General features: G+C 46.4%; 2 protein-coding genes across 8 annotated transcripts; both read left to right on the plus strand.

Annotated features, from left to right (window-relative positions):
• On the plus strand, nucleotides 1–12,000 carry ELOC (elongin C). Of its 6 annotated transcripts, none has more exons than XM_068134792.2 (4): nucleotides 1–219; nucleotides 1,316–1,346; nucleotides 2,782–2,925; nucleotides 11,119–12,000. In XM_068134792.2, the coding sequence occupies exons 2-4, from the start codon at nucleotides 1,328–1,330 to the stop codon at nucleotides 11,307–11,309; spliced, it is 354 nt and encodes a 117-aa protein (XP_067990893.1). In that variant the 5' UTR covers nucleotides 1–219; nucleotides 1,316–1,327; the 3' UTR covers nucleotides 11,310–12,000. The 6 variants fall into 6 exon arrangements, with proteins under 6 accessions (XP_067990893.1, XP_067990894.1, XP_078623852.1 ...); XM_068134793.2 differs by having other exon boundaries at nucleotides 193–313; XM_078767726.1 differs by having other exon boundaries at nucleotides 198–271.
• Nucleotides 12,001–12,775: 775 nt separating this feature from the next.
• Nucleotides 12,776–27,168, plus strand: UBE2W (ubiquitin conjugating enzyme E2 W). 2 transcript variants are annotated; one of them, XM_068134795.2, is made up of 7 exons: nucleotides 12,776–12,839; nucleotides 12,970–13,067; nucleotides 14,957–15,048; nucleotides 17,111–17,213; nucleotides 17,840–17,995; nucleotides 18,162–18,237; nucleotides 25,678–27,168. In XM_068134795.2, exons 2-7 carry the CDS (start codon nucleotides 13,053–13,055, stop codon nucleotides 25,689–25,691), a joined length of 456 nt encoding a protein of 151 aa, XP_067990896.1. In that variant the 5' UTR covers nucleotides 12,776–12,839; nucleotides 12,970–13,052; the 3' UTR covers nucleotides 25,692–27,168. The 2 variants fall into 2 exon arrangements, with proteins under 2 accessions (XP_067990896.1, XP_067990895.1); XM_068134794.2 differs by lacking the exon at nucleotides 12,776–12,839 and having other exon boundaries at nucleotides 12,969–13,067; nucleotides 17,840–18,048.
• The last annotated feature ends 407 nt before the right edge of the window (nucleotides 27,169–27,575 follow it).

The raw sequence follows: 27,575 nt of genomic DNA on the forward strand, positions 1-27,575 counted from the left end.
GAGTTTTCACGCGACTAGATGACGTCATCTTAAAATAATTTATTTTACTTTTTATCTCACGTTGCTCGATGGTTTATATCACGTGGTTGTTTTATTCATTCGTTATTTTCTAGGATTACGTTTTGAAATGCGGAAATGATTTTAAATGTTTTAGGGAAAGTTTAATGTGTGTCGCTTTGTGCTTCCGGCGCACGGCGCGGCCTGGCTGCCGCGATCACGGTACGAGGCCCGCGATCTTCCAGGCAGCACCTGTGTCGGTCTCCCTCCCGCGGTGTTTTACTCACGGGCCCACCGAGGGGTCGCTCACCTAACTGTTCGTATCTATGTTTCGGGGGCTCCTCGGCCTTGTGGGACATGGTGTTTGGGTGCGTGGGAGGGTCGTGCCCAGGTGTAGCGTTTTACGTTCCGTCATTGGTACGAGCTTCACAACGCCCAGGCTGAATCCTGTACCTGGACGGCAGTTACCAGTGACCAAATTCCGAGAGTGTGGAGTCTGCGCCGGAATTCTCCTGAATCTTCCATGCCCATTCCCTAAGGCTGGCCTGTCGGTGTTGCCATATGAATCTGTGTCAAAGTTTGGAGAAGCCGCGTTCAAACCCCATATATACATATATATATTATATATGGGGTTTGAACTTCCACGTGTGTTATTCCCCATATATATGGGGAATATATATGTGGAATATATCATATATATGGGGAACCCCATATATACATATATATATACCACGTGTGTTATTCCCAACTAGCAAAGGTATCCAGCGTTGCCAAGCAACGCAGAGTCGCTCTGCGACGGGGGTATAACGAGAGAGAGAGAGAGAGAGAGAGAGAGAGAGAGAGAGAAAAGGAGGAGGAGGAGGAGGGGGGGGGGGACAAATGAGAAGGGAGAGGGAGGGGGAAGAGCCCTGGATGAAGGGGTGGGGGACAGACAGAGGGGAGGGAGGGGGAGAAGACAAAGAAGAACCTTGTCAACTTTTCGTTCTTTTTTTCTCGTTTTGTCATTGTTTTTTTAATCAAGAACCTTGTCTTATTTGAAGAAGATCCCTGTCCATCGTTTACTCTTGTCCTCATAAATCATGTTCATATTGATGTCTTGCTTCGTCTTTTTCTTCTGTCATATGGCTGCTTTATGCACAAGCTCGTCCATGAGCCTTGGATTTATAATATGGATAGTTATTGCTGAATCTGTTCTTGATGGGGGTGTAGCTCAGGCATGATGGGCCCAATGGCCTCCTGTGCCAGAGTTATTTATACAGTACACCTAGTACAGCATATCCTTGTGTGTTTTAATTCATTTGTGTTTCTCTCTTTCCAGCGCTCCTTCAAGATGGCGCACAGGGAAAGAGGTAATGCTTGCTTTATGTGACGTGGGAGCTAAGATGATTCAGGTCTGGTATCAGACCAAAGTAGCTTGGTTATTGGTAAAACAGGTGTCAGGTAAAAACTATTTGTGGCAGATGGGTCCTCTGGCTTCATGTCGTTCTGGTCAATTTCTCACACATAGACGCCTCATCTTGCATGTGAAACGCCCCGATGAAGGTCGATAGGTCGGTCGGGATTCAAATGCAGGCTACTCCAGACCGCCTGAAGATGAGTGTGTATCCTGCCGGGCCCCATTATCCCGTATGCTGTACCAATGAGAGCACGATGTGCTCGGGTGTCATCTTGGGTACTGTCTTCCAAAGCATGTTGGAGGAAGCTAAAATGTAGGGCTTGATCGGCCTCTGTTTACTCCTTCTTTTTTTTTTTTTGGTTGTTTTTAAATGTTTTTCAGGAAGAGGAACTGGCCCAAGTCAGAGTAACTAAGTAGAATCTTGGAGGCTGAGAAATGACAAGGTACAGATGAGTAAGAATAGGCAGGTAGTGCAGTACCTTTATGCCTCCGCCGACTGGTATGTTTTTAGGTTGTCCGTGCATCCGTCCGTCCGTGATGACTTTTCATTACCGTGATAACTTGAGAACGGCTGAAGGGATCCTAGCCAAACTTGGTACAGGTACGTATGACGATGCAAAGATGAACTGATTCGATTATGGTGTCAACAGTTCAAAGGTTAGAGGTCATGTCAGGTAAAAATGTGATACTTGAGAACGGCTGAAGGGATCCTAGCCAAACTTGGTATAGGTACGTATGACGATGCAAAGATGAACTGATTCGATTATGGTGTCAACAGTTCAAAGGTTAGAGGTCATGTCAGGTAAAAATGTGATACTTGAGAACGGCTGAAGGGATCCTAGCCAAACTTGGTACAGGTACGTATGATGATGCAAAGATGAACTGATTCGATTATGGTGTCAACAGTTCAAAGGTTAGAGGTCATGTCAGGTAAAAATGTGATACTTGAGAACAGGTGAAGGGATTTAAATCAAACTTGGTGCAAGTATCTATAATGTAATAATATAGGTGGAGGCATATCGGTCGACGTTGCGACATTGAAGATTGCTGTTATCGTTTTAAATTACCTCCGGCACCGGTGGTCATGTTTTCATCCTTGTATGCCTGCCTGTTTTTGAGCACGATATCGCAAAAGGTTATTGAAGGATTCGGAAGAAGCATGGTGGACAGACATCCACAACGATTTGGTTTAATTTTGGTGAAGATCGGGATCTGGATACGATAAAAAAAAAATGTAATTGCCTAAGTAATTCAGAACATCCGTTAAATATCTCCATATGACCACACCATAGAATAGTGCAATGTTTTCAGGGCTGGTATTTGCACCATGTTTTGCATTCGTTGAAGTGGATGACAGTGGAGGCTCGGTGTGCTTTTGTGGCAAGCAGAATGCGAAGAAAAGATTTACGGGGGGTGTGAGGGTCCTGATGCCATGTACGTGAAGCTGGTGTCTTCGGATGGGCACGAGTTTATTGTGAAGCGCGATCACGCCCTCACTTCTGGCACAATTAAAGCCATGCTCAGCGGTCCTGGTATGTTTCAAAGACCCTTGCTCTCCCTTTTTTGACCCGTACGGTGTCCGGTAGTTCGGTAAAACTAGTGTTGATTTCAGGGCTGATATATATATATATATATATAATTATTTTTTCATATTCATAACCCTTTGTTAGATGATGCAGTCACATAGTAACATTACTTCTGTATTTGTATTGAATTTGCTTGTAAGTTTTCTTTTCTATCGACCTTTTTACAGTTTCATGGATGGATTGGGCATTCTTACCCATCGCTTTGCTGATTTATTTAATCAAAAGACAACATGTTGTACTTCCACAAACATTCTACTCTTTAATCCATCATATGCCCGAGGTCATCTTCCATCTCCTTGGAAGTCGGCTAACGTCACATAAGTCGACCATCCTTGCTGCTGGTATATGGCGCGAGGAAAAATGACTTCCTCTTCACTGCAAAAAAGTGGTTTTTGCTCATGTGTTGGATTCTCTGATTTGAACTTCTGCTTAAAATGAATGAAATGAAACATTTTCAAAAATTTAGAATTATTTTCACTCTGATTTCAACATCAGCGGAATGCATATTATCAGGTTTTTTAAAACTTTCTTTATGCGAGATTATTTGTAATGTCGGATACCACCTGGTGATGCTGTACAATCGCCATTTACATGGAGGGAATTGGGGTCTTCCCCCGCTCTGGTCCCCGCTCCTCCAGATCTGCTACCCTGACAGAAACCATTCTTGGGTTATCCTTCGGCATCATGCAAAATTTGTTTGGAGTTGCTTAAGTATTTTTGTATTTTCTATTTTTGAAGCATATATAAACAACAACAACAACAACATGCATTTTAAGGCCATGTTCCCTGCTAGAGCGGGGGTTAGCCTTGCGGTCCCCATGACAATCTTCTCCATTTTGCCCTATTTTCTGCATCTCTCCTTGTTAACCCCCTTGCCCGCATTTCTTCTTCCACCATCTTTAGCCAAGTCTTTCTCGGTCTTCCCCGTCCTCTACTTCCTTCTACATTAACTTCCATCACTCTTCTCAACCAGTCACTTTCATCCTTCCTCAATACATGACCAAACCATCTCAACCTGTTCCTCTTCACAGCATCAATCACAGGCAATATTCCCATCATCTTTCGCAATTCATCATTTGTCTTCCTCTCTCTCAACGATACTCCGCACATCCATCGAACCATTAGCATTTCCACCCTTTCCAGCCTTCGTTGCTGCTCTACGTTCATTACCCATGTCTCGCTCCCATAAATCATAACACTCCTCACACATGCAGCATACACCTTTCCCTTCAGCTTCAGTGACACTCTCCTCCTCATCAGCACGCCACTCAGTTCCCGAAACTTCTTCCATGCACATCTCACTCGAGCAACCGTTGCCGAGTCTGATCCACCTTCTCCATTCAGCATGTCTCCGAGGTAGCAAAATGTTTTCACACCTTCCAGCTTCACGCCGTCTCCAAGATCCAACTCAACATTTCCTCCATCTGCAGCTCCCTCTGTGCACACCTTACATTTGAATGTAGCTGCCACACTGGTTAATGACCCTCTCAGACCACTACATTTTTGATGAACCCACTCAGCACACATTGTACATTGAATGGAGTTCACTCCGACACCCTTCCTACACACAGCACACGGCCACTTCCCAGTTCTTTCCACCTCACCACATGCTTTACCACTTGCCATCACCTTTGTCTTTCCGATATTCACCTTCAGACCTTTTGTCTCCATACATTCCTTCCACTTGTTCATCTTTTCCTTCAGTCCATCCATACTTTCCGCAATCAACACCAGATCATCTGCATACAACAACTCCCACGGTAAACCCTCCTTTACGGTCTGAGCCAGCACCTCCATCACAGCTACAAATAGTAGTGGACTTAGTACCGACCCCTGATGCACTCCCACCTTCACCTCAAACTCACCACTGTTCCCGTCCTTCGTCCTTACAGCTGTGCGTGCTCTTTTGTACATTGCCATCACTACTCTGATCAACCATTCCTCCACTCCTAACTTCCTCAATGCCCATGTCAATACTTTGCGTGGAACCCTATCGAATGCTTTCTCCAGATCAACAAACCCAAAAAACAACTTCTTCCTCTTATCCATGTACTTCTCCTGCAACTGCCTCACAATGAAAAGCGCATCTGTCGTTCCTCTTCCTGGCATAAATCCAAACTGCATTTCGTCGATCTTCACTTTCTTCTTTATCCTCCTCTCCAACACCCTTTCCAATACCTTCATTCCATGCTCCAATAACTTTATCGCTCGGTACGAGCCACACTCCAGAGGGTCACCTTTCCCCTTGTATAGAGGAACGAGGGTACTCAGTTCCCAATCCACTGGAATGCGGCCTTCTTTCACCACCAAATTACAGATCTCTGTCATTCTCTTCACACCCCAACTTCCTGCTGCCTTCAACATATCTCCCACAACTCCCGTCGGCCCTCCCGCTTTTCCACTCTTCATTGCTTTTATCGCTTCCTCAACTTCCTTCTCAGTTATCTTCTCTGCCGGTCCTAAAACTGGGTTACTCTCTATGTTGCCATCCCATTCATTCTCTGTATTCAACAGCATTTCCATATATCTTTTCCATCTTCCTTTAATTCCATCTGGGTCGACAACGATTTGTCCCACTTCATCCTTCAAGCAACTCACCCCCATCACATCACACCTCTCTTTCGCTATCTGCTTTGCAATCCTGAATACTGCTTTCTGACCCTCTTCCAAATCCAAGCGTTCTCCGAACATTTTCCTACATGCCTCCTGCGCCTTTGCTACCTCTTTCTTTGCAGCCTTCCTGGCTGCCTTATAACTTTCATGCTCTGCTGTTTCTGCTCCCGTACCCTTCGCCTTCTGCCACTCTTTGAACTTCTTCCTCTTCTCGTCAATCCTCTTTCCAACATCAACATCCCACCACCATGTTTCCGAGTGCCTCGGTGGTCCTTTTGTCCATCCACATACCTCACCAACGGCTCCCAACAGACTAGCTTTCATTGACATCCAACCACTTTCAAGCTCAACCACATCATCCTCTACCCTACTCAGCCTCTCTTTTAATGCCTCCCTTACTGTCACCTCTTTCAACCTCCACACCTTCATTCTCGGTTGGGACTTCACCCGCCGAGCTCTCCTCGCACCTTTCACCCTTATGTCACAGACAACCAAGTGGTGCTGTGAAACAGCCTCCTCCCCCGGGATCACCTTTGTGTCCCGGAGGTGCCCCCTATCTCGCCGACGCACCATCAGGTAGTCAAAGGTTGTCGTCGACCCACCTGACGTGTATGTAACAAGCTTATTGTCCTCTTTCTGGAACTGAGTATTACAAATCAACAAATCAGCTCCATCAGCAAACTCCAAAATCCTTTCACCTTCTCCATTTCTCACACCATATCCGTAACCCCCATGAACTCCCTCAAAACCATCCATACTCCTTCCCACATGTCCATTCAGGTCTCCTCCCACCACAACAACTTCCTCATATTTCACGTTTTCCATCAGCTTCTCTATCGCACACCAGAACCTGTCCTTCTCTTCATCGCTTCGACCAACCTGCGGAGCATATCCCGAGATGACGTTCACCAAGAGCTTTCCAATCATCATTTTCACCATCATCAACCTATCACTCACTCTAGTCACACTTACCACACTGTCTACAAACTCCTCAGAAAACAGGACACCAACACCATTCACGCACTCCGGGCACCCTTGCCACACAAACTTGTATTTCTGTCCCTGCCTACCCTTCACCATTCTCACACCACTTCCCTTCCATCTCGTCTCTTGCACACAACATATGTCCACTCTTCTTCTGACCAATACTTCCACCACTTCTCCTGATCTCCCTGTCATTGTCCCCACATTCCATGTCCCAAACCTCAGAAACCGATCTCCACTTCGGGCTGCACCCTGACCATATGTACTTGTGATTGTCATGGTTCTCTTTTTGAGGCAATGTTTTTATGGCCGGATGCCCTTCCTGACGCCAACCCTCTTAGTCGTCTCTTACGACACGCAGGGATACGGTGTACCTATTCTGACCAGGGTACACACTGGGAAACGTTTAAAACATGTAAATTCTGGGGGGGGGAGGCGTCAGCATCACGGCTGCGGTTTAAACATATTCCAACAATATCCAAACAGAACGATGAAAAAAAAAAACAATCCGGGAAAAGTCTCCAAGCGAGAACGTCGATTTGAGAAAGAAGGAGCAGAGGCGGAAGAAAACGAGATACAGGGGGCGGGGCACAAGCCGAGACGAGGAGGAGAGCGAACAAGCACGTGTCCGGGAGGAGAGAAAGAATCAATATAGAATTATTTGTCTAGGGAGGTGAGGTGAGGGGGAGAAAACAAAATAAAAGAAACAAGCAATACAGCGAAGGAAATAACCCAAACCGACAAAACACCGACGGGGGGAGGGAAGCCCCAAGTCACCAGGCCGCGCACGAGGTACGACCCAGAAAACGATTAACTACACACAAGTTTGCACGAACCACAAACCAACACCAACTAGAAACACACAATAACACGTACACAGCAAAATAACCAGTGGAAATTTGACAAAGACAAGAATGGGAAAACACTCAAACTTCGATGCCGTGGAGAGCTCGAAGCACGCCTCACTCGCCCGAGGAACCGGAAGTCACATATAAACATATATAAACATATATATGTTTATATTTGAAGCATATATAAACAAATAAACAAATTCGCTTTTATAATATTGTTAGACGCGGTTTTGGATGTTAATTTACCGAGCGGTTTGGTATGACCGCGTCTGCACAGTTTACACGATTCCACTCGAACGTTGGCCAAATCGCGCTATGCTAAATCAATTTAAGGAAAGGACACAACGGCTGGGATTAAATGACACGACACCAGAGGTACAGTTCTCAAGACCTCCGGAGGAGGTTATAATATTTGTATGCAGAACGTTTAGATTACACTGACAAGAGGTACAACATAGAAAGGTGGGCACTTAAACACGGTCTTATATTAGCCCCGACAGACCACAGATAAACGGGACAAGACTGACTCACACAGGGATTGATGGCAAGGAAGGGCAGGTAGTCGATGGATAGCACAAGGTGCACCTTGGCTCAGGGACAGGATAAAGCACGGTCCAAAAGATGCAGGGAGGTCTCTCAGCGCTCGGAGGTGGCGACTTCTCTCTCCAAGCTGGGGGCGCATCTCACGTCACCTCCGGTAAGTGGCTGCGTATATCCAGCGGGGAGTGACACGCCCTCGGCTCGTTAGCTCCGCCCCAGATGGAATCGGCCCGCCGCTTCTTATTGGGTGCGGGGGGGTTACCGGGCTCCGCCCTTGACGAGGAGCTGACAGTCAGCCCCTTCGTGGTAACCCCGTCGGAGCACATGGGCAATGGCGGCTAACCAAGCCGGAGTGAGGACGCCCACTCCCCGCACCGCGGCCGCGCCGCCCCCGCTGTGGTTGTAGTTGTTGTTGTTCCATGAGATGATGGGAGGATGCGGAGATGAGGTTGTGGGGAGGTATTGGGAGGTCCTAAACTCACTACTGGTGCCATACAATCACATTCTGGTGCAACGAAGAGTCAGAATTAATGGAAACGAGTCCTTAACTGACATAGACTAAGAATAACTAGCAAGATGTCCTATAGTTGTCTACGTGAGATGCGGTGAACCTGGGCACGACATTTAATGGGGGAAAAAGGGGAAGGTCGGTTCTACAGAGTGTTGTTTACAGACAATGGGACTAGGGAATGGGGGATTGGGGATAGTTGGGGAGTATTGGGGAAATAGGGGAATATTTACAAGTGGATATGGATGGAGGCCAAATCCCATATCCGCAACAATATAGATGGCTGGCAATGGCATTTTTAGCTTTCGATTGCTTTTATGACACTTTATCCACGGATTTACTGTGCTTTCATTTGGAACAGACGGCTTATTGTTATTATTGGTAGAGAGGGTAGATGTAGCTGTCTTGGTTTCAGAAGGTGAGCTCGAAGGTACTTTTGAAGTTTGTGTGGTGCTGGTGGGTTGTGCAGGTTTTCTTTGAATCGGAACACTCCACCCTCATACCAATTCCAGCATGCGCCATGCTGTAATCTAACATGCGAGATACTGCATGGTAACTCACGACCAGCCCTCTGTGATCCAGGGCCGTGCAGCGAGAGACCGTAGCAGGACGGTCTTTTTCACCGGCAGGCGCTCACAAGACTATTTATTGCTTATGTCGAGTGTTGTAAGTAAACAAACAACATGGTCACGCCCACAAGTAGATCTCTCGCTCCTAGACATCGTAAACTTGTTTGGATGCTCTTCAGCTTGATGCAATATATGCTGATCTTTACAGGGAGGGGTGACCTTTCTTAGTATTTCGAATTTTATTTCATTGCCAGTCAAACGTGGTGCAAGTTTGTATAATGAGGCAACGAACTGATTAGATTTTGGGCTCAAGAGGTCAAAGGTCAAATATCAGGTGTCCCGTTTGGTAAAAATTCTGTTACCGAGCTAACTTGTGAATCAATGATGGGATTTTCACCAAACTTGGTATAATTATATATTATCGTGCAAAGATGAACTGATTAGATTTTGGGCTCGAGGTCAAAGGTCAAATATCAGGTGTCCCCTTTGGTAAAAATTCTGTTACCGAGCTAACTTGTGAATCAATGATGGGATTTTCACCAAACTTCGTATAATTATATATTATCGTGCAAAGATGAACTGATTAGATTTTGGGCTCGAGGTCAAAGGTCAAATATCAGGTGTCCCGTTTGGTAAAAATTCTGTTACCGAGCTAACTTGTGAATCAATGATGGGATTTTCACCAGACTTCGTATAATTATATATTATGATGAAAAGTTCAACTGATTCGATTTTGGCATCAAAGGGCAGTGGTCATGTCAAGCTAAAAATATGATACTTGAGACCAGCTGAAGAGATTTAAATCAAACTTGGTACAAGTATGACGATGTAAAATGAACATGCATCCAATGTAATAGTAATGACGTACAATGAGCATGACATGATATGCACAATGGTGTACTAATGAGCATTGATGCATACCTCCGCCAGGCTGAACTGTTTACATTTTGTATCCCACTTATCGACCGAATATGGATCCGGACCTGAACCAAGATCTAATCGCTTTTTCTTGTCACTTAACCAAACCCGTCCACCTATTTTTGACATAACCCGTCCACCTATTTTTGACATAACCCGTCCACAACTTTTTGAGATATGGTATATATCATTTTTGTCCCAATCTCTCAATGGTGAAGAATTACTTTTAAAAAAATTAGTGTCCAGATCCGGATTCAATTCTTCACAAAAATCGAATAAATTCGTCCTCGTCGCATTGTTTTTTGCCTTATCTCTCAATGGTGAAGAATCACTTAAAAAATTATAATATCCGGATCTGGATCCAGATACTCAACAAAATCTAATCATTTCATTCTTGTCGAGCCCCCAATCTGCCCACCAAATTTCGACCGAACCCATCCACAACGTTTTTGAGATATCCTCTTCACAGGTAGACAAACAAACAGGCAGGGTTACCTTTGGTGGCGTAGGTTATCTTGCGTAACGAGTTCAAGAAACCGCGAGAGGAGAGAGGAAACGTAGCAAATGCACAGACCACATCCTTTCATTAATATAACTGAGGCTCGTCATCGAAATAGCAAAACCGGCGACATGACCACAACGGAAACTGTTTTAGGGTTTTACAACGTAGCACGGTGGTGTCGATCTAACCAATTTGGGTTTGTACCTGCAGTCCTGCATACAAGGAAACAGGTTAAAATATTTTGTTGCTGGTTTACATTTTGCAACCGAGTAAAATGGTGTCTCGTGTGATCACTGTGGTGCTATTGGATTGAAATGAGGCCTAGTTTGTGATTTGGATTAAATAGGTATAATCTGTCGAGGAAGACTCGTTGGAATGTGTTTGTAATCTTGGCCTTGCACGGTCATGTGGTACAAGACGAGTTGTTTCATAATTGGTTGTTTTTATACTTCTTTTTTTTGACTACGTGGTCTCAGGAAATTTGAACAAACTTTCTGGCCTAGTTATTTTCCTGAGTGGTTTGAAGCATAATGTTTGCTAATTGGTACTCGATGCCTCTTTGCGCTGAGGATCGTTGCTTTTGTTTATTTGCCCTCTGATTTCCTGTTCCTTTCTCTTCCGTCCTCCCAACCCCACCACCTGGACCGCTCCCAGGGCAGTTTGCAGAGAACGAAACAAACGAAGTGAACTTCCGCGAGATCCCTTCGCACGTCTTGTCCAAAGTGTGCATGTATTTCACCTACAAAGTGCGTTACACCAACAGCTCGACCGAAATCCCGGAGTTCCCCATCGCTCCCGAGATCGCTCTGGAACTACTCATGGCGGCAAATTTCCTCGACTGCTGAATTTGGCCTTGTGGGGTCGTTCGTGCCCACCACGCCGTGTTTGCTGTGTCGTATTTAAACGTGCTTTTTTTTTTTCTTTTTTTCTTTCTTCCTTTTGTCAATGGACTGTGCTGAGATTTAAAAAAAACAACAACAGATTGTGCCAGTTGTTTTCTTTTTATCCCGTGTTTCCTAAACTGCATAAGATGATAGTTAAAACTGGCAACAGGCATGTATTATCTGAAAGTCATCAAGTTTGGGGACGGCGTCCACTTTGAGTTTTCTGGTCCGGTTGACCGTTTTGGCAAACTTTCGTGGCTTCTTTTACAAGCATTGTTGCACGTTTGCATAGATTGTTCTCCATTGAACTCTGCTTGTCGGTTTGTATAAAAATAAATCGATAAAATGCAAGAAATAGGTCTCTTTCCCTACCCTCACCCACTGTGCATTTACACCAAATCCTCTTGTCGTTGTTGTTTTTTCATGAGGTGCATATTATCAGGTGACCTTTTTTAAAAAAATTTTCTTTTTACATATTTGGAGATTTGTTTGTTGTGATGTCAGAGCACTGACTTGGGTGATGCTGAAAACTTCACCCTTTTAGGATTTTATTTTTTATTTTTTGACACCTACGTTTGAAGCAGCTATGATGGGAATGGTGAAATATGAGACGCGTCGCTGTCTCGCCTGCTGAAATAAATAGCGAATGTTTCTTTGGCTTCTGTTTTATATTGCTTTGGATATGTATGTGTAATAGTAAGTTATGCAGAAGTTTTTTTTGTTTGTTTCGTTTAAAGGTAAACTTCGATGCCCCAGATTCTGTGGCACAATGGTCCTCTGGGAGTTTGGCAGTCGGAAGGCCCACCTGACTCATAACCTAAGACTTGCGTGCTGCTTCTTTGCTTGACGCTCAGTATTTAACAAGAGAAAAATGACCACAGTGTGGTCACCAGGTGCGACGTGTAGAATCATGAGGATATCCGTTGCAATATGCGCTACCAAATTCGACCAGTCATTAAATTATATGCGCATGCGCTATTCACAAAGGTACCCCAACAACAAGAACAACAACGCGGTCCTCTCAGAGCTGCTCGTCACAGCTAAAAAGAGAGCACGGACGAACAACCATTGCACAGTCTTCCTGGCCTGAATGGTCTTCTGTGTTGAGGTTATTTGTGAGGGAACTGGCATAACCAGGTGTAACTGGTGGAAGCACATTGGGTAACCCCTAGTGGCGTCTGCTTTAAATTTGATGGAAGTACATTGGGTAACCCCAAATTTGATAGCTTTAAATTATTGGGTTTGAAGTTATGAAATCAACGGATCGTAATGAGCGGATCCTTTTGTCAACAATAACATGGCTCCTTGACGTCATTTTATTCCCAGAATTTCAGAGAAAAAGGTTGAAGATGCCGGATTAAAACATCCAATGGTGGTAATACATTGGGGAGTGTATTGTCAATGGTCGGTTGTTAATCGTGGTCGGAGAGGATTGGCGGGTTTTTGCGTGACCGACGTGCACCATGAGTCATGACGTGAATCGTTCCGGAGGTGAGTGAACTTGTGAGTGTTGGTTGCATGGTGTTTGAGGACTAATGAGTGGTAGTCCGTTGGTGACTTCGTGAACGGTGGTTATTTCGGCGGTAGTTCGGTAGTAACTTGTTATTTTGGTCGATTGCAGTCGGTGCCAGCGACTCATTGCTTGCATTTTCGGAACCCGGAAGCAAGACATAGTTACGTCCCACAGTGCCTTGCGGTGCAACCATGGCGTCCATGCAGGTTGGTCGGTCGTGTTTTCCCAACAGCACGGAGCGGATAGGTGCGATGTCGGGCGGCACAATCCCCGTAATCTGTCGAATAATCACGACACTTTGACTTGTTATCCGCCGGCCCTTTTTGGGCATTGTACACCCAGGGCAGGGCTTGTTATTCCGAGTTGATCGTTTTCCGGTTGATAATGATAGTCACAGTACTCGTCCTGTGGGAGTTGTAAGGTTTCCCGCATTTCTTCTTTGTGGGATGTGTAGCTGTGTCTTAATTAATAGGACTCGTTGATTGATGTCCTGGTCGATGACGAAGTCGCTAATCTCAGGCTCAAAGGCGACGCGGCGAATGCTCCATCAAAACAAAAGGGTGGATTGAGGAGGTCGGTCTTCTTTTTATGCTTGTGGCGTCACCAGGATTCCTTAACGACATCAGTTCGAAGTGCGCCGAGCCGGAACCGTCACTTTAGAAGCCGGGACCTTCCCTTTGGAAGTCGGCCCCGAGCCGGAGCCATCCCGTTTGAAACCGGCCCCGAGCCGGAACCATCCCGTTTGAAACCGGCCCCGAGTGGAGCCATCCCGTTTGAAACCGGCCTCGAGCCGGAGCCATCCCGTTTGAAACCGGCCTCGAGCCGGAGCCATCCCGTTTGAAACCGGCCTCGAGCCGGAGCCATCCCGTTTGAACCATGCCCCGAGCCGGTGCCATCCCATTTGAACCATGCCCCGAGCCGGAGCCATCCCATTTGAACCATGCCCCGAGCCGGAGCCATCCTGTTTGAAACCGGCCCCGAGCCGGAGCCATTCCGTTTGAACCATGCGCCGAGCCGGAGCCATCCCGTTTGAACCATGCCCCGAGCCGGCGCCATCCCGATTGAACCATGCACCGAGCCGGAGCCATCCCGTTTGAAACCGGCCCCGAGTGGAGCCATCCTGTTTGAAGCCTGCCCCGATCTGGAGCCATCCCGTTTGAACCCGCCCTCGAGCCGGAGCCATCCCGTTTGAACCATGCCCCGAGCCGGTGCCATCCCATTTGAACCATGCCCCGAGCCGGAGCCATCCCATTTGAACCATGCCCCGAGCCGGAGCCATCCTGTTTGAAGCCGGCCCCGAGCCGGAGCCATCCCGTTTGAACCATGCGCCGAGCCGGAGCCATCCCGTTTGAACCATGCCCCGAGCCGGCGCCATCCCGATTGAACCATGCACCGAGCCGGAGCCATCCCGTTTGAACCATGCCCCGAGCCGGTGCCATCCCATTTGAACCATGCCCCGAGCCGGAGCCATCCCGTTTGAACCATGCCCAGAGCCGGAGCTATCCCAATTGAACCATGCCCCGAGCCTGAGCCATCCCATTTGAACCATGCCCCGAGCCTGAGCCATCCTGTTTGAAGCCGGCCCCGAGCCGGAGCCATCCCGTTTGAACCATGCGCCGAGCCGGAGCCATCCCGTTTGAACCCGCCCCCGAGCCGGAGCCATCCCGTTTGAACCATGCCCAGAGCCGGAGCTATCCCAATTGAACCATGCCCCGAGCCTGAGCCATCCCATTTGAACCATGCCCCGAGCCTGAGCCATCCTGTTTGAAGCCGGCCCCGAGCCGGAGCCATCCCGTTTGAACCATGCGCCGAGCCGGAGCCATCCCGTTTGAACCATGCCCCGAGCCGGAGCCATCCCGATTGAACCATGCACCGAGCCGGAGCCATCCCGTTTGAACCATGCCCCGAGCCGGTGCCATCCCATTTGAACCATGCCCCGAGCCGGAGCCATCCCGTTTGAACCATGCCCAGAGCCGGAGCCATCCCGTTTGAACCATGCCCCGAGCCAGAGCCATCCCGTTTGAACCATGCACCGAGCCGGAGCCATCCCTTTAGAATGCAACCCCCCCAACCGGTATGTTATTTTGTGTTGCAGAAAAGGCTCCAGAAGGAACTGCTCGCACTGCAGAGAGACCCCCCACCTGGGATGAAGGTGGATGAAAAAAGCATCCAAGCATCACTCACCCAGTGAGAGGGGATGTGTGCATGATGCAATGGAGGAGGTTGGGTGTGAATGTTGGTGCATTGGGGTGTGGATGGTGCAATGGGGGAATGGGATGGGGTGTGGATGGTGCAATGGGGGAATGGGATGGGGTGTGGATGATGCACTGGGGGAGATGGGGTGTGGATGGTGCAATGGGGGAGATGAGGTGTGGATGGTGCAATGGGGGAGATGTATTGGGGTGTGGATTGTGCAATGGGGGAGATGGGGTGACTTGGGGTGTGGATGGTGCAATGGGGGAGATGGTGGTGTGGATGGTGCAATGGGGAAGATGGTGGTGTGGATGGTGCAATGGGGGTGATGGGGTGTGAATGTTGGTGCATTGGGGTGTGGATTGTGCAATGGGGGAGATGGGGTGACTTGGGGTGTGGATGGTGCAATGGGGGAGATGGTGGTGTGGATGGTGCAATGGGGAAGATGGTGGTGTGGATGGTGCAATGGGGAAGATGGTGGTGTGGATGGTGCAATGGGGAAGATGGGGGGTGTGGATGGTGCAATCGGGGCGATGGCGTGTGGATGGGGGAGATGCGGTGTGGATGGGGGAGATGGGGTGTGGATGGTGCAATGGGGTGTGGATAGTGCAATGGGGGTGATGGTGTGTGAATGGTGCAATGGGGGAAATGGGGTGTGGATGGTGCAATGGGGGAGATGGGGTGTTGATAGTGCAATGGGGGAGATGGGATGTGGATGGTGCATTGGGGGAGATGGGGTGTTGATGGTGCATTGGGGAGATGGGGTGTGGATAGTGCAATGGGGGGATGGGATGGGATGGTGCACTGGGGAAGATGGGGTGTGGATGGTGCAATGGGGGAGATGGGGTGTGGATGGTGCAATGGGGGAGATGGGATGCGATGGTGCACTGGGGAAGATGGGGTGTGGATGGTGCAATGGGGGAGATGGGGTGTGGATGGTGCAATGGGGGAGATGGGGTGTGGATGGTGCAATGGGGGAGATGGGGTGTGGATAGTGCAATGGGGGGATGGGATGAGATTGTGCACTGGGGAAGATGGGGTGTGGATGGTGCAATGGGGGAGATGGGGTGTGGATAGTGCAATGGGGGGACGGGATGGGATGGTGCACTGGGGAAGATGGGGTGTGGATGGTGCAATGGGGGAGATGGGGTGTGGATGGGGGAGATGGGGTGTGGATGGTGCAATGGGGGAGATGGGGTGTGGATGGTGCAATGGGGGAGATGGGGTGTGGATGGTGCATTGGGGGAGATGGGGTGTGGATGGTGCAATGGGGGAGATGGGGTGTGGATGGTGCAATGGGGGAGATGGGGTGTGGATGGTGCAATGGGGGAGATGGGGTGTGGATGGTGCAATGGGGGAGATGGCGTGTGGATGGTGCAATGGGGGAGATGGGGTGTGGATGGGGGAGATGGGGTGTGGATGGTGCAATGGGGGAGATGGCGTGTGGATGGTGCAATGGGGGAGATGGGGTGTGGATGGTGCATTGGGGGAGATGGGGTGTGGATGGTGCAATGGGGGAGATGGGGTGTGGATGGTGCAATGGGGGAGATGGGGTGTGGATGGTGCAATGGGGGAGATGGGGTGTGGATGGTGCAATGGGGGAGATGGGGTGTGGATTGTGCAATGGGGGGGATGGGATGGTGCAATGGGGGAGATGGGGTGTGGATGGTGCAATGGGGGAGATGGGGTGTGGATGGTGCAATGGGGGAGATGGGGTGTGGATGGTGCAATGGGGGAGATGGGGTGTGGATGGTGCAATGGGGGAGATGGGGTGTGGATGGTGCAATGGGGGAGATGGGGTGTGGATGGTGCAATGGGGGAGATGGGGTGTGGATGGTGCAATGGGGGAGATGGGGTGTGGATAGTGCAATGGGGGGATGGGATGGGATGGTGCACTGGGGAAGATGGGGTGTGGATGGTGCAATGGGGGAGATGGGGTGTGGATGGTGCAATGGGGGAGATGGGGTTTGAATGTTGGTGCATTCCGGGGTGGATGGTGCAATGGGGGAGTTGGTGGTGTGGATGCAATGAGATGAGAACTTTTTATTTGTCGCAGGTGGATTGTTGATATGGAGGGAGCTTCAGGCACTTTGTACGAGGGAGAGCGTTTTCAATTGCTGTTTAAATTCAGCAGCCGCTACCCATTCGACTCACCCGAGGTGGGTGCAGGAGAGGAGTGGTCATTTTGGGTACCAGGCATGCTGTCCTGGATTGTGACGTCTCAAAATTATCCCTCTCTTTGTTGAAGACCCTTTTGAACTCCCAATGACATCTGGTGCCACGCACGGACCCATTCACATGACAATTGGCAATGTTCAATGTGTGTTCTGCATGTAGTCAAGCAAACTTAGTGGTCGAGTTACATGTTTGCATCTTTGCTTTGTTGCCAGTGTCATGGTTCAAAGATGGTGCTTCCTTAATGTTGAGCTCCTTATTTAGGCCTCAGGGGTTCCTCGTTACCTGGGCAGAGACTCCTGTGGGAGCTTCCTTGAAATTGCAAACACAAGGCAGAGTTACGTTGTGTTTTGCAGCCTCGCCATTCCTATGAAACTTTAAATGTTTATTTTGATAGTTATGGCAATTAATTTAAAAAAAAAAAAAGTTAAACAAAGATGATGTAATTAGGATTCGTGAAGCCGTATATTGCAAGCACAGCCGATGGCGAATCCTTTTGTGAATCACACGGTCGAGTGAATGACTAATTGCTTTGGGTTTTGTGTGTTCATCCTAGGCCTTCATGTGATTTTAATAGAAAAATTTTGACTCATGGTTATGTGTCGTGCAGGTTGTGTTTATCGGCGAGAACATTCCCGTGCATCCGCACGTCTACAGCAACGGTCACATCTGCTTGTCCATCCTGACCGAGGACTGGTCTCCGGCACTGTCTGTGCAGTCTGTCTGTCTCAGCATCGTCAGTATGCTTTCCAGCTGTAAGGACAAGGTACCGACTGCACGACGTGCGCTTGCTCTCGGAGAAGCCTCCGCCGGGCTTGAGTGAGCCATTTAACCAAGAACCGCAGCGTTAAGCATGGAGAAAGCAGTGTAGGTAGCATTCTTTGAGATCGGGCTTCTAATATGGTGTCGGTGGTGTTTTGCTTTCCTTTCAGAAAAGGCCACCAGACAATGCGCTGTATGTGCGCACATGTGACAAGAATCCAAAGAAAACCAAGTGGTGGTATCATGGTAAGGAGGGAAGTGGAAAAATGGTGGAGGGTAGGGGAAACACTGTTGGGGTGGTTGCAATTTGAGTTAATTTATTTACTTGTAAGTACAATCGACAGCTTCGTTGCCAACTCTACCGTATTTAGTATGCTTGAACAGCCTGCCACTTTTATTGCACAACGAGAACGTCACTCGGTGGAGCGCATACCTCCGCCAGGCTGAACAGTTTATGTTTTGTATCCACTGAGCGGCCAGAACTGCATTCGGACCTGAACCAACATCTAATTGGCTTGTTCTTGTCACCTAACCAACTGGTCCACCAAGTTTCGTCCAAATCCGTCCACAAATTTTTGAAATATCGTGCGATATATCATTTTTTAACCCCATCTCTCAATGGTGAAGAATCACTTTAAAAATTCTCGTATCTGCATCCGCATCTCAGACTCAGATCTGCATCCGAATCTTCACCAAACTCGAATCACTTTGTCCACTCCCAACCTGTCGACCAAGTACACAACAACAACAGGCATTTTAAGGCCATTTTCCCTGCTGGAGCGGGGGTTAGCCTTGCGGTCCCCATGACAATCTTCTCCACCTTGCCCTATTTTCTGCATCTCCCCTTGTTAACCCCCTTGCCTGCATTTCTTCTTCCCCCATCTTTAGCCAAGTCTTTCTTGGTCTTCCCCGTCCTCTACTTCCTTCTACATTCATTTCCATCACTCTTCTCAACCAGTCACTTTCATCCTTCCTCAACACATGACCAAACCATCTCAACCTGTTCCTCTTCACAGGATCAATCACAGGCTCCATCTGTCGACCAAGTATGCTGTCCTATTTAAAAGCATTGTAGGATGTTTCTCATTGGTTGACTGACATGATGTAATTTGAGTCTCGCTTATCCGACGCCTCTCGCAAGACCCTCTCGCAAGGGTCTCACTTATCCGACGTCTCGCTGGTACGACCTGGGTAGCCTCTGCCAAGACCCTACGAATATCCACGCAAGCCTTGGTCTTCTCTGCAGCCGAATACTGCGCCCCAGCCTGGAGCAGAAGCCCACACGTGAGAAAGGCTGATGTTGCCATTAACAACGCCCTCCGCATTGTAGCTGGTTGCTTGAAGCCCTCCCCGGCATTCCACCTGCCAGTCCTAGCGGGAATCGTCCCGGCCGGCCTCCGACGGGAGGCTGCTACCCTCGCCCTGGCAAGGAATGCCCAGAAACACGACTGGCACATCCTGCACAACACCACAACGATAGTGGCGCCTCCAAGCAGACTCAAGTCCTGCCATCCCTACAACAAGGCGGCACAAGAGATGTTCAGTTCTATCCCTGAGGACCTGTCTAGAAGCGCATGGCTGGCGGCATCTTGGAAGCAGGTGTGGGAAACGGCCGGGCCCACCCGCATCCACCGCTACATCTGGGACCCAGGAGGTGGCGTCGTAGGAGAAGACCTACCACACCTGCAATGGACCTTGCTGAACCGTCTACGTACGGGGGTCGGCCGCTTCAAATCATCGCTGAAGATGTGGGGCCTGGCAGACAGCGCCACTATCGTTGCGAGTGCGACGAGCCTGAGCAGACTGCCGAACACATAATTACCACCTGCCCCCTATACAGACCACCTTCAGAAGCCGGCCTCTTCGACGTAGGACCAGAGACGAGGGCATGGCTGCACGACACTGAGCTGGCCATCTGATGATACACGAAAGAAGATTATGTAATTTGGACCAAAACATTGTAGCAATGAGGGCCGCAGCTGTGCTGCATTATCCGTATGCATGAGTCACGTGCACACAGTACATGCACACACAGAAGCTGTTGGCCAAGGCGACGACAGCGACCTACCACAATCTTAGTGTGAGGTCCCAAGCATCCCAGTGACATGAGGTAATTGTAGTAGATTTACCTGAATTCTGTGTTGGAGAGTAAGGCATGGCCAAGTCCAAGTTGATCTTTACCTCTGCCACCTGTTTTCCCCCCTGTCTGTCTGTAAACAGGATATCTCAAAACATTGTGGACGTATTCAGACGAAACTTGGTGGAGATGTTGGGTACTTGACAAGGACAAAATGATTAGATTTTGGTTAAGATCCGGATCCGAATCCGAGAATTTTCTTGAAGTGATTCTTCACCATTGAGGGATAGGGTTAAAAACGATGTATAACACAATATTTCAAGAAAGTTGTGGAGGGGTTCTGACGAAACTTGGTGGATGAGCTGGTTAGGGGACAAGAACAAGCCGATTAGATTTTGGTTCAGCTCCAAATCCAGATCCTACCTGTCAGTGGGATACAAAACGTAAACTGTTCATCCTCGTGGAGAAATGCGCTCTACCAAGTGACGTTCTAGTTAAATTTGAGTTTATAGTTTACTCATTATAACATATACCTTTGGGACAAACCCCAATTTTTAAGGGAAAACAGACATGGGATGTTATAAAAGGTTGTGGCCCATAAATGATACCTATATACATCTGGGATCACATTCTAGGTCCACATGCTGCAGGAAATCCGTGGAAGAGCTCGTAACCAACATGACCGTATCTGAAAAAGGGCGCTTTTTGCGGTCATTACTGATCCTGGTTTACCTGTGTGTCTCAAGTATAAAAGAGGTTTCTAACAACCCAAATATATCATAAATGAGGTATTATCTATCTACACCACATGCAACACCAACGCAAGGGGATGTAGTGTGGAAATCAATTGCATACCGATTTAAAACTTTTTTGGTGAATTTATTCTTAATTTTTTTATACAATGTTGAAACATTTTTTATAGATCCACAAGTTGAAAATGTTTTGCTTAATCTGTCAGTCTGTCTTCTGTATTACGTAATCAAATGTATCTGCCTTTGCAAATGAATAAAAGTACAGGGAAGTGCTGCTTCTGTATATCAGAGCGGGATATTAGTTGTCGCTGGGATTACCTCCACCACTAGGTGGATGGAGGTTATGTTTTCACCCATGTCTGATTGGCTGTTTCTTTGTCTGTGTGCTTGTGAGCAGGTATCTCAAAGAGTTGTTGACGGATTCTGACGAAACTTGGTGAATTGGTTATTTGTGTAACAAGGACTAGTTGATTCAATGTTGGTGAAGATTCAAATGCGGATCCGGGTCATTGAAATTTTTTTTTTTCAGTTATTCTTCACCAATGAATGATTGGGCTAAAACAGATTGTATGGCACGATATGTCAAAAGGTTGTGGACAGATCCGGATGAAACTTGGTGGACTTCTTGGGTATGAGACAAGGATGAATCAATTTGATTTTGGTGAATATCCGAATGCAGATCCGGATGTGAGAATATTTAAAATTAGAAAGTGATTCTTCACCATTGAGATATTGGGCCAAAACGATATACAGCATGATATTTCAAAATGTTGTGGATGATGTATGATAAAACTAGGTGGATGAGTTGGTTAGGCGACAAGAACAAGCCGATTCGATTTTTGTTTCAGATCCGGATCAAGATGTGGCCTATCGGTCGGATACAAAACAAACTGTTCTTCCTGGCGGAGTGCCAGTCTAGTTCACTGCTGCTTTCATAGATGGCAGCGCTCCGTGCTCGACCGCACTTGTTGCCGGATCCCTGGCAGTGACAGCCAATAGAGCAGGGAATGTTCTTCCTGTTGCAGCCCTTTCTGCACCCACAGGATATTGCCGAATTGAAGTCAATGCTAAATCTCAACACTGCCAATGCTCACCATGAATCCGGTCACAAACGCTTGACAGGAGATGGAGACATGGTTCTCAAAGTGATGGTGGCTATGGCTCCAACCCATTCACAGCCACAACACCTGCTCTGGTCAATATAGCAACTGCTCATTGCACAGATCCTGAAGTGAAAGATGACCTGCTCAATGTGAAGGAAGTTGGTTGCAAGCACTATCTTACTCTATCTCAGGTGGTCAGAAGAAGACGGCCGTTGTCAGACTGAAGACCCTTCACACCCAGAACCAGGTTTTCGGAGCAGCAGCATAGATTTGCCCGGTTAAAACCAGCAAGGCTATTCAAAGTCTGTGAACAATCCAAAGCTACAGACCCACAGGAGTTCTTCTCTGTCATTGCCAACAAAGCGGGACTCCGAAACTTTCTGCGAGAGACATGGAGCCACTACGAGCAGCTCCCACCATCCATGGGTTTGGCTCGTTTATACCTAGTGGTGGCTTCAAAGAAAAAGCAAGGAGTGTGCTGATATCGAACGGTTCAGTGATGGACATCGTTACGCTGGAGTCCACCCATGAAGAGGCCAATACCAGGGTTTTATACTGTATTCAGTGTCCAGAATGAAAAGGGTGGAGCGAGTTATTATCCATGCCAATGGCATGGACATCATCACTACATGTGTATGCAATGCAGCAACCCTGCTGAAAGGCTTGCCGGAACTGTTGGTGCAACAAGAACATTCCCTGCTATATTGCCAGGCTATCACTGCCAGGGATCCAAGAACAAGTGCAGTCAAGCATGGTGCATTGCCACCTTTGGAAGCAGCAGCGAATCAGACAATGGTGACTAACATCTTGCTCAGATATACAAAAGCAGCACTTCCCTGTACTTTTATTCATTTTACAAAGGCAGATACATTTGATTACGCAATACAGAAGACAGACTGACTAGATTAAGCCGAACATTTTCAGTTTGTGGATCTGTAAAAGAAATGTTTTCAACATTGCATTAAAAAATGACTTTTAAATCATTATTTAATTACTCGCCACACTATGTGCCTTGCGTTGTTGGTGTTACATGTGGTGTAGATAAATAATACCTCATTTGTGATATACTAGCAGTAATACCTGACGTTGCCCGGTGATGATCTCGTCCTGTTGACATTTTAAATAAAAATATATAAAAATTGTGGGTGCCAAAAACACTTCCCCACAAAGGAAAATTTATATTTAATGCTATAATATTACACAGTAATGGGGGATGATTTAATATTACCTTTCACACAGCTGCAAAGGCTCAGGCACTATAGAGTGATGTTGTTTTTATTATTGTTTTTGCGTAAAACATTCCCCGGCACTCACTGATGAACCTCTCAAAGTTTGGCAAAGATCCGTTCAGCCATCTCTGAGAAAAATGGATACACACAGAGAAACGGCTGTCTTATCGTATAGATTTGGGTTGTTAGAAACGTGTTTTATACTTGAGAGACACAGGTAAACCAGGATCGGTGACGATAGCCAAAATCATCCTTTTTGCAGATACGGTCATGTTGGTTAGGTGCTGTCCACAGATTTCCTGCAGCTTGTTCCTAAGGTTGTGGACCCAGAATGCGATCCCAGATGTATGTATTATAGGTATCGTTTGTGGGTAACCTTTTATAACATCCCATGTTGGTCAAACCCCCTTTGCCCCATGGGTAATATGTTATACAATTTGAAGTCCAAAACATATTCAGGAAAAAAATAATACTTTAATTCATCAGGAGACGATGATTAATCTGCTTTAATTTTGCATAAAAGAGTGCGTTAGAATTTACATATTTAAGGTTCAATTACAAAATTTCCCCACCATGGGAGGGGGAACCGGCCTCCCAGATACTCCCTCCCTTGGTCGTTCGCTCCCTCGTACCACAGATCCTTTCCATCCTACCGCTTTTGCTCTCAATGTTGGCAACTATGGGACAGCCAGCTTAACTTTACCAGGTGGTGGCTTTACCTGGTGGTGGGTGGAGCATGAGGTTGGAGAGAGGGTATTATGCTGTTATTAGTTTATTCATTCCCTTGTTGGCAAACACACAGGTAGTCAGTGATGTTACCATCAAGATGGTTCGATTTTGACTTTGACTTTTGCTTAACGACTCGATCTTGTTTATTTATTTGATTTATTTGTTATCAATGTATGTATTTAGTTATAAATTTGATCTTCACAACCATCAGTCGACTCCATTGCCATTCATTCTAAATAATAAGAAGCTTTTCATGACATTGTTCCAATAATTTCCCAATTATTTGCTTTTCCACCTTGTTGTACACCGCTCTTTTCCTACGCCATCTCCAGGCGCTGCATAACGTTATTGCCGGGCACCTAAGGGGGCTCGGCAATGACGCACGCTGAAAGGGAGTACTCAGTTTTCACTCTGGTTGTTTTCTTGTTTTCTTTCTTTCTTGTTTGTTTGTCCGGGCGATATCTCAGCCATCCTTTGAGCTAGGAAGCTGAAATTTTGGGCACAATAGTGAGCAAGTACTTTGTCAAAAGCGATATTTTTTGTTTTTGGATTAATCAATTAATCGATTAATTATTTAATTATTCGATTAATGACAAAAAAATTTTTTTTTTTTTAAGCTATAGATTCTGATGAAATGGTGGTGGTTTATGTGTTCTCTTAGCGAATTGATTAATTATTTTATTTTTTTAGGATTATTATTTATTTATTTTCATTATTAATTATTTATTTATTTTATTTCTCATCTGAGCAATATCTCAGGCACCTTTTGAGCTAGGAAGCTGATATTTGGACATGACAATGACCAAGTAATTTGGCTGTAAAGAGTATTTTTGATTTATTGATTAATTAACTAATCGATTAATTATTTAATTATTCGATGAATGACTTAATTAAAATATATATTTTAAATTACAGATTCGGATGAAATGGTGGTGGTTTATGTGTTATATTAGCCATTTGATTAATTATTTAATTTTTTATGATTATTATTTATTTATTTTCCTCATTAATCATTTATTTTCTTTTTCATCTGTCCAATATCTCGAGCACCTTTTGACCTAGGACGCTGATATTTGGACATGACAATGACCAAGTGATTTGTCTGTAAAGGGTATTTTTGATTTATTGATTAATCAATTCATCGATTAATTATTTATTGATTAATAAATTAATTATTTTATTTTTATATTAATGACTTATTTAATTAAATTTCTAAAAGATACATCGTCGGATGAAGCACTTGTGGTTTAGTTATGCTATTTGCCAATTGATGAAGAAAATATTTTGTGAGAATCTTTTATTGATTTTAATTATGCAATTACTCAATCAATTTATTGTACACATCTCCCTCCCAATGCACTCTCTATGAGCTGCACTGCGGTATTGCCGGGCACCTGAGGCGCCCTTGCAATGCCATGCTGCAGGATATTTAATTATTTGGCCTGGGGGCGGTGTACTTTGAATGTATCTTTACTTGTCTGTTATCTTGTTTGCCACCATGTTGATTCTGAGCACGTCCATAAAACCAGGAAACTCGGGATTTGGGATTGCAGTGATTAATGATCGAAACACTAATTCCCTGAAATAATTTCATCGACATTCATTACTCTCCCCTTTATTTAAAAAAAGAAATAAGTAAAAACAAGTCCTGGTCAAATTTGAATTGACCTCGTCGATGTTTATTTTATTTTGTGAATATTGTACATGCAACGAAAGGTTGCTCTCTCTCGTTCCTGCTTTTTTCCGTGCCACCTAAACGGTTCCTCCCCTTCCTCTCTCCTCGCTCCTCTCCACAGATGATAACTGCTGATGGGGAGATTGCTTACAGAGGGGGGGAGGGCGAGGACACGCCATAGGGTGGAGGAGCAAAACCAGGGCAATAAAGGCTGGGCCACTGAGGGGAATTCGGCCACATACTCGGGCCCTGCCGGGTGGCCTCGACTGCCGAACACATCCTTCCCGCCTGAGCTCGCTGTGAAGCGAGAATCACTCACGTCCTGATTTATAGCTTGGAGATGAACCTCTCCTGCTTCCTTCGCCCGCGCAGCACGGTCCCGGTGACCCGACCATTGCAGCGCATGCAGCGCATTTGCATTATTTAAAGATTTTCTGTAAAAACAAAAACAAAAACAACAAAGAAGTAAATACTGTAATTGCTGTTATTCATATTTAAATGTCTTTTGATGGTACAGCAGGTGGAACGTATGAGACGCACAAAAATGTAACCAAATCTCACGAAATTGGAACTACTTTTGTTGACCATTTTGTTTGTACTTTGTTGGGTGTTTTTTAAATTATTTTTTTATGGTTTCTTCTTCCTCTCGATTTCTGTTTAACCTGCAGCCCATCCGTCGGCCGAGGCCTAAGTCCGCGTGGATTGGGCTTCCACGGCGGGTGACAGGACCTTTAAGCGCCCAGGCTCGATGTAAGACTAGTTTGTTCTAACAGCCCACGGCCCCGCCCCATCCTCGATCCTCTGTGCCACACGTGTTCTTGACGAACCTGCAAATGAACATTTGTGTACATATCGCATCGCTGCAGCCACGAGTCAGGCAAAATGAGGAATGGTCCTGTTATTTGTGATATATATTTTTTAATTCCCATTATTTGGTGTGTATTCGCTAAACTGTCTGAGTTTGTGAAATTGTCCCTTCAGTTCCCCTCAGATTGTTTTCCATGAGGAATTCTCTGTTGGCAACTGCTATTGAACTTTATTGACGTTACTGCTTGGGCATTTTCATCTGTTGAGACTTGCAATGAGTTGGGCCATCATTTTGGGTTATATTGCGAGGGGAGGAGCACATGTTGATACCTATGTTTGTGATTTGGGGGAGGGGAATTAGCTAGTCATGTCTCCGTTGGTAACTTGGAGTAGGGGGAGAAGACTAGTTGGATTACCCATTGGTTACATGGGCTGGACCTTTTGGAAGCTAATTTTACAAAAGATATCACGTTCAAACACCTTGGCCTCGTCTTTACAATTCCGATTGTTTTTTGTTTTTGTTTCAATTGTAACTAATAAGCCAATAAATTCCCGCCCCCCCCCCCCCCCCTTTCTTTCCCAACTTGGTAACCCCATCAACCAGTTTTCAGATATGCGGTGATGGTGGGTTCGAAGAGATTGCAACTGTTCCAAAAGATCGGTTTTTGAAAATGTTTCTAATGCACTTTGTCGTTTCAACTTTGAATACACCTTGGAGACATGAAACGTGCTAACCACTGTTGTTTTTAACACCTGTTTCACGAATTACCTTTGGTTCAATGCCATTATAAAGAATCTGATGATATGTTGAAGTATGTGGGTCTTTTTATTTTCTGAAAGGGCCACGGCTCGACGGTCGGTTTCAGGAACGGCCGCCTGGTTCGGCACATGGGTGAGAAAAGTACGATACCTATAATAATGTTGTCTCGACCTAAGTATTTAATTCTAATTTATTCGGGATTTCTTTTATTACAAGGAAACTTGCTGTGCATGGGAGGATGTTTGGCCCATTATGCTTGTGCAACAACAAACAACAACATGCATTTTAAGGCCATTTTCCCTGTGAGAGCGGGGGTGAGCCTTGCGGTCCCCATGACAATCTTCTCCATTTTGCCCTATTTTCTGCATCTCTCCTTGTTAACCCCCTTGCCCACATTTCTTCTTCCACCATCTTCAGCCAAGTCTTTCTCGGTCTTCCCCGTCCTCTACTTC

Source organism: Myxine glutinosa, chromosome 13 (assembly GCF_964187855.1).
Source record: "Myxine glutinosa chromosome 13, kmMyxGlut1.1, whole genome shotgun sequence".
In the NCBI taxonomy this organism is placed as follows: domain Eukaryota; kingdom Metazoa; phylum Chordata; class Myxini; order Myxiniformes; family Myxinidae; genus Myxine; species Myxine glutinosa.